General features: G+C 42.0%; 1 protein-coding gene across 1 annotated transcript; it reads left to right on the top strand.

Moving 5' to 3' along the window:
• Positions 1 to 492: 492 nt before the first annotated feature.
• Positions 493 to 1,811, top strand: LOC106563805 (olfactory receptor 10G7-like). The gene has a single exon (XM_014129666.2). It carries the CDS (start codon positions 621 to 623, stop codon positions 1,581 to 1,583), a length of 963 nt encoding a protein of 320 aa, XP_013985141.1. The 5' UTR covers positions 493 to 620; the 3' UTR covers positions 1,584 to 1,811.
• The last annotated feature ends 5,370 nt before the right edge of the window (positions 1,812 to 7,181 follow it).

Consider the following 7,181-nt stretch of genomic DNA (forward strand, 5'->3'; position numbering starts at 1 on the left):
TTTAACTAGTTATGTGACTTCTGAAGGTAATTGGTTGGGGCTTCATAGCAAAGGGAGTGATTACATATGCAGAAACCACTTTTCCGTTAAATTTTGTTTTTTAAACATTCTTTTTTTTAATTTCACTTCACCAATTTGGACTATTATGTGTATGTACATTACATGATATCCAAAGTAAAATCCATTTAAATTACAGTTTGTAATGTAACAAAATAGGAAAAATGCCAAGGGGGTGAATACTTTTGCAAGGCACAGTATATCTGTATGTTTAAACCTTTGCGTAGTGTCATGTTTACTTCATTAGAAAACTTTGAAAGCTTTCCAAAGCATAATGACTTTGGGTCCCTCTCCCCTGTGTCCTCCATGTGTTTTTTGCCACTCCCTGGGTGGATTGGGCCTCTTTAAAAACTGCTCCATCAAACTCTACCTCAGGGCTTGGGTTGGGTCCACAATTTAACAAGTTATGGATGGTTTGCATTGTGGAGACTGCTTCGTTTGAAGAATCAAATACATTTGGATTTTTGTACTGTTGTACTGTTTTCAAATGAACTAATTTGGATTTGAAGCTATAGGAATATAGCGATTTAGTTTTAATAACTCATAAGGGTCGATGCTTGAAGATGTCTTTTAGTGAACTTCTAGTGAATTTCACGGGGAAGAATGTGGAGGAGTTTACCATCACAGGCTTCGACCACCTCTCTCACCAGAAGCTCCTGGGCTTCCTCATCTTCATCACCTATTTCCTTGTGCTTCTGGGAAGCGGCACCAACATCTGCATCATTGTGACGGACAGACGGCTGCACACGCCCATGTACCTCCTCATCTGTAACCTGGCCATGGTGGACATCATGTTCACCACCAGCACCAGCCCCACCATGATCTCTGTCCTGCTGGCCGAGGTCAAAACCATCTCCTACTACTCCTGCATATCACGCATGTACATCTACCACCTGGGTGACATCGAAGAGTGTCTGGCCCTGTCCCTGATGGCTTTGGACCGAACCATCGCTATCAGCACCCCTCTTAGGTACCACAGCATCCTGACTAACCCACTGCTCTTCCTGTTGATCACAGCTACCTGGCTGATAGGGTTAGGGGTCATGGGGGTATTAACAGCTCAGGCAGACAGCCTTCCATACTGCCAGCCCATCATTAGATATGTGTTCTGTGACTATCCTGCTATGGTCAGAGCCGCCTGTGTCAATCCTGAACCCTATTGGATGCTTCCCACCATCCTGGGTCTGTGGTTGATTGGTGCACAGTTCATATTCATTCTGCTGTCATACGTGAATCTGATCTACACAGTACTGAGACTGCCTAACAACGAGAGCAGAGTGCAGGTGTTTAATACCTGTATTTGTCACATCATTGTGGTGTCCTGTTACTTCGCTCCCAAGTTAGTCTCTGTGTTGTTGACGAGGATAGGGCTGAGGCTGAATCTGACAGAGCGTAATGCTTTACTGATTATAGCCACGCTGTTACCTTCTCTGATCAACCCAGTAGTCTACTGTCTGAAGACCAAGGAGATTAGGAAGAGATTGGTTCAGATACTGTCTAGAAAAAGAACTGCAGTGATGAAATGAGGTAGTGAAAAGTATCATTTTTGTGACTTGGATTCAATCAGAAACTGCACTAATGTGTGTTTAAAGATTTTAAAGATAATTTCCAATTCAACTCACATCAGCAGAGTTTACTTTGCCTTTAAGAGTTGCGTTGTCTACAAGCAAGATCAGACTGGATTTCTGTTGAATAACCACAGTCCAAGGTTTAAATAGTTCCGGCTTCTTCAGTTAGCACTTTACATTACTACACCTGTATATTGTCCTGTATCTACTGTATCTAAAGGGTTATTATTGTTGTTGCAATGTTGAGAGTTATACCTGCATGTTAGATTTTATTTGTGCGGTGTACACAACATGTGTCCTTTGCAAATGACAAATAAACTAGATATGATTATATAACCACTATATATACATTTATTTAACTAGGCAAGTCAGTTAAGAACTAATTCTTATTTACTGTGACGGCCTACAACGGACAAACCCAGACAACGCTGGGGCAATTGTGCACCGCCCTATGGGACTTCCAATCACGTCCGGATGTGATACAGCCTGGAATCAAACCAGGGACTGTAGTGACGCCTCTTGCACTGAGATGCAGTGCCTTAGAACGCTTAATTTAACTAGGCAATAACCCCTATATATTGTGATAAACAGAGGGGGATAAAGTGTTGACTTTCTCTTAAGCTGCAAAATCCGGACCCAATATCAAACACACATTTGTTTTTCTGTCAGATTTTTTTATGTATAAATACAACCACCTGATGCACACCACGATACCGATACACACCACAACAACAATACACATCACAACACCGATAAACACCACAACAACAATACACACCACAACAACAATACACATCACAACACTGATAAACACCACAACAACAATACACACCACAACACCGATAAACACCTCAACACCGATACACACCACAACCACCCGATAGACAACACAACACCGATACACACCATAACACCGATAAACAACACAACACCAATACACATCACAACACCGATACACACCACAACAACAATACACATCACAACACCGATAAACACCATAACAACAATACACACCACAACCACCCGATAGACAACACGACACCGATACACATCTCAACCACCCGATAGACAACACAACACCAATACACACCACAACACCGATAAACACCACTACACCGATAAACACCACTACACCGATAAACACCACTACACTGATACACACCACAACAAACACCCAATTGAACAAACACCCAATTGTCCAAACACTGATGAAGATTGGACGAGGATGACATTTGGACAAGGATGAAGCCCTCTCGGAATACATTTTACTTTTCTAGATGGGAAGGATTAATCTACAGAAAGGAGCTTGATTGTAACCTGACTCTTTATCAATGAATCCACAGTCCCTCTGAATAAAGTGATATAATAATGAAATCAAGGAAATTATAGCTATAATATGCTACACAGCTTTGGTAGGTCACAATCCCCACCAGCATAGTAGTTCATGTTAATTCCCATTGTGTCATCGTCATCGGCCATATTTACAATTATTAATGAATGGTTGCATTCATTCAATTAGGACCTGGTTATTGAGGCCTACGGGGATGCAGTGGAGAGGCTGGAAGACAAGAGGAGACTGGGTCTCTGTCCTAAATGGCACCCTATTCCCTTTATAGTGCACTACTTTAGGCCAGGACCCAAAAGTAGTGCACTATGTAGGGAATAGGGTGCCATTTGGGATGCATCCTGGGATGTATGTCTGAGCCAAACAGGACCAAAGAGTTTGTTCTCATTTAACTAGCAAGAAATGTGAATCACTTTGCTAACTAGCTATGCTAGCTATGTTATCAACAGTTAGCATATCTCTAGTTGTCAATCAAATGGATTTAGCATTGATCAAATGAGCAGGCAGGCAAGTTCCCATTCAGTTGTCAAAACGTTGGTTGGGACAAGCATGCATTGGCAGGCAAGCTGCAGAGGGTGAGCAGGCTACTACTCCCCATCGTTTATCATTCATCAGTGGTATGTTGACAGCCAACTAGCTGAAGAAGTTTGAGAGTGTTTATCTATTGAGCTCACCTCACTCTGGCTAACATTAGCTAGTTGTTGATGTACATAGACAACTGAGGGAGAGAGAGCCTACCTCTTGGTTGTTTGATATAGGACAGTAAAGTTCCCAAATGTAAAAAGAGAAACTAATTTTAATTAGCTCAGATAAGTGTGGTGTAACTGTTGCCATATTATAATGTTAACCTATACGGGATTGGTGTCCCTATGCCAGGACAGTTGTTGCTAACGTGCTCTAATGTGACTAGAATGATGTTGTAACAGCCCACTTTCCAGTACATAGACATGTCTGATATGTGCATAAAGCATAAATTCGTGTTAATATATCTGCGCAGTCCAATTTACAGTAGCTATTACAGTGAAAAAATGCCAAAAAATACCATGCTATTCTTTGAAGAGAGTGCACAGCAACAAAAACCTTTATCACGGCAACTGGTTTGATACAGTCACCTCTGAAAATAAATAATGTACTTACATTCTGTAATATTGCTCTTATTTGTCTTCCTGAGTGTCCCAGAGATAAAATGTAGCATAGTTTTGTTTAATACATTTATATTCAAATGTAGGGACTGGGTTCTACAGTCTGAAACTTTGCACACACAAACTGCTGCCATCTGGGGGCCAAAATCTAAATTGTGCCTAAACTCCTTTGTGACTTCATGGTATTTCTCTTGCATTTCAAAGATGATGGATCAAAAACAATATAGAAAACGCATGTTTTTAGTTTGTATTATTTTCTACCAGATCTAATGTGTTACATACTCCTATATTAATTTCACATTTCCACAAACTTCAACTGTTTTCCTTTCAAATGGTATCAAGAATATGCATATCCTTGCTTCAGGTCCTGAGCTACAGGTAGTTAGATTGGGGTATGTCATTTTAGGCGAAAATTTTTAAAAAGGGTCCGGTCCTTTTAACATATGTGACAGTAGGGTGACTCCCCTAGTGCGTCGCAAACCCAGGCCACCATCACCAATGATCGCTCTAACCACTGTCCGTATAAGACATATCTCTAGGGCATGTGGTTATTAGGCCAGTGTATTTAGGTCCTGTCCAGAAGAATCCCTAACCCCTCCTCACTAGGCACTCTGAAACAACTTGATAGGTGGAAGCAATAGGGTGAATGCACATTGAAGTAAATCCAAGCTCTGTTAACAAGAATTTAAGTTTTCTGCCAATATCAGATATGTCTATGTCTTGGGAGATTGTTGTTACTTACAAACTCATGCTAATCGCATTAGCCTACGTTAGCTCAACCGTCCCTCAGGGGACCCACCAATCCAGAAGAAGTTTGGAATGTAGTGAAGTAAAGTAAAAGTAGTCAAAAATATAAATAGTAAAGTAAAGTACAAATACCCTCAAAAACGACTTAGGGAGCACCTTAAAGTTAAGTACTTTACACCACTGTCATAAAATCAGTTCATTAGCTCAACTGGATGAGAGTGTCTGCTAAATTATTCAAATTACTACAATTACCAAAACATAAAACATATAACTCTGATGGGATCTGAATGGTCAACTCTCTTCTCTTCCTCTCTCCTATCTTTCTCTATCCTTTCTCCTTTCTTTCTCTCCGCTTCCTCCTATTTTCCTCTCTGCTTTCTCCTCTCTTTCTCTCTGCTTTCTCCTCTTTCTCTCTCCTCCTTCCTCTCTGCTTTCTCCTCTTTCTATCGCCTCCCTCCTCTCTCTTCTCAGCCTGTGTGGTTGGTAGTTCCAGAAGGGCATTGAGATGTGTCCTATGACAACCATACAACAACAACAACAGCAAGGGTATTCATCTCTGACACGTCTACTTCACTCAATCTAGGCATGTCATACACAAGTACGGTGGCCCACAGGGGACACCCTACTTCAGATTCACCATGAGACTGCAGGTATAACAGTGGAGGTGGACTCAGAGCCAGCACCACAAATTGGTCTTCAGTCCAACACACATCACCAGACTACTGAAGAGAGAGTTGGATCCAGTCTGTGGTAAGACCAGGTAAGACTTAGTTTCTGCAGTATGTAGTTGTACCATGTTAGACCATACAGTATGTGGGTTCAACAGGTAAGTGTTATTCTAATGGAGGGAACGTGAAACCAATATCAGCTTTACAGTGCTATTCCTTGGATTATTCATTAGAATTGTTTAGCTGTATCCGAGGTAAAAGTAAAATGGATTGTATTTTATTCTTTGTTGTCAGTTAAAAGAACTGTATTCTTCTTCTTTAAAAAAAAAAATATGATTCCATAAAAATAGACAATTGAACCTGGATATTTACCTTTGAACTGATGATGTTTCACGCATTACAATGTCTCAACAGGTGAATTAAAAAACAGTGATGTATTTATCTTATATTTCCACAGATTATTTCGAGCCAGGAGGAATCACTGATAACACCACCAGTCAGGATGAGTTACCTGACCTCTGACTCTAACCAGACAGGGAACATTGACACCTTTATCCGACCCCCTTACTTCTTCATCAGTGGTTTCATCGACATCCCCCACATGGACTACTATTATGTCTTCCTCTGCTTCGTATACATCATCTCTCTGGTCAGTCCATAGCTCTGGTCTACGCTGTTACAAACTAACTCTGGTCCATGCTGTTACTAACTAACTCTGGTCCATGCTGTTACAAACTAGCTGTGATCCAGGCTGTTACTAACTAGCTCTGGTCCAGGCTGTTACTAACTAGCTGTGATCCAGGCTGTTACTAACTAGCTCTGGTCCAGGCTGTTACAAACTCGCTGTAGTCCAGGCTGTTACTAACTAGCTGTGGTCCAGGCTGTTACAAACTAGCTGTGGTCCAGGCTGTTACTAACTAGCTGTGATCCAGGCTGTTACTAACTAGCTCTGGTCCATGCTGTTACAAACTAGCTGTGGTCCAGGCTGTTACTAACTAGCTGTGGTCCAGGCTGTTACTAACTAGCTGTGGTCCATGCTGTTACAAACTAGCTGTGATCCAGGCTGTTACTAACTAGCTCTGGTCCAGGCTGTTACAAACTAGCTCTGGTCCAGGCTGTTACAAACTAGCTGTGGTCCAGGCTGTTACTAACTAGCTGTGATCCAGGCTGTTACTAACTAGCTGTGGTCCAGGCTGTTACTAACTAGCTGTGGTCCAGGCTGTTACTAACTAGCTCTGGTCCAGGCTGTTACTAACTAGCTGTGGTCCAGGCTGTTACTAACTAGCTGTGGTCCAGGCTGTTACTAACTAGCTGTGGTCCAGGCTGTTACTAACTAGCTGTGATCCAGGCTGTTACTAACTAGCTGTGGTCCAGGCTGTTACTAACTAGCTGTGGTCCAGGCTGTTACTAACTAGCTGTGGTCCAGGCTGTTACTAACTAGCTGTGGTCCAGGCTGTTACTAACTAGCTGTGGTCCAGGCTGTTACTAACTAGCTGTGGTCCAGGCTGTTACTAACTAGCTCTGGTCCAGGCTGTTACAAACTCGCTGTAGTCCAGGCTGTTACTAACTAGCTCTGGTCCATGCTGTTACAAACTAGCTGTGGTCCAGGCTGTTACTAACTAGCTGTGGTCCAGGCTGTTACTAACTAGCTGTG

This window comes from Salmo salar, chromosome ssa11 (genome assembly GCF_905237065.1).
Source record: "Salmo salar chromosome ssa11, Ssal_v3.1, whole genome shotgun sequence".
In the NCBI taxonomy this organism is placed as follows: domain Eukaryota; kingdom Metazoa; phylum Chordata; class Actinopteri; order Salmoniformes; family Salmonidae; genus Salmo; species Salmo salar.

Bases quoted from the DNA above. Each gene is read 5' to 3' on its own strand.
- LOC106563805 (XM_014129666.2), top strand. From the start codon at position 621: ATGTCTTTTAGTGAACTTCTAGTGAATTTCACGGGGAAGAATGTGGAG.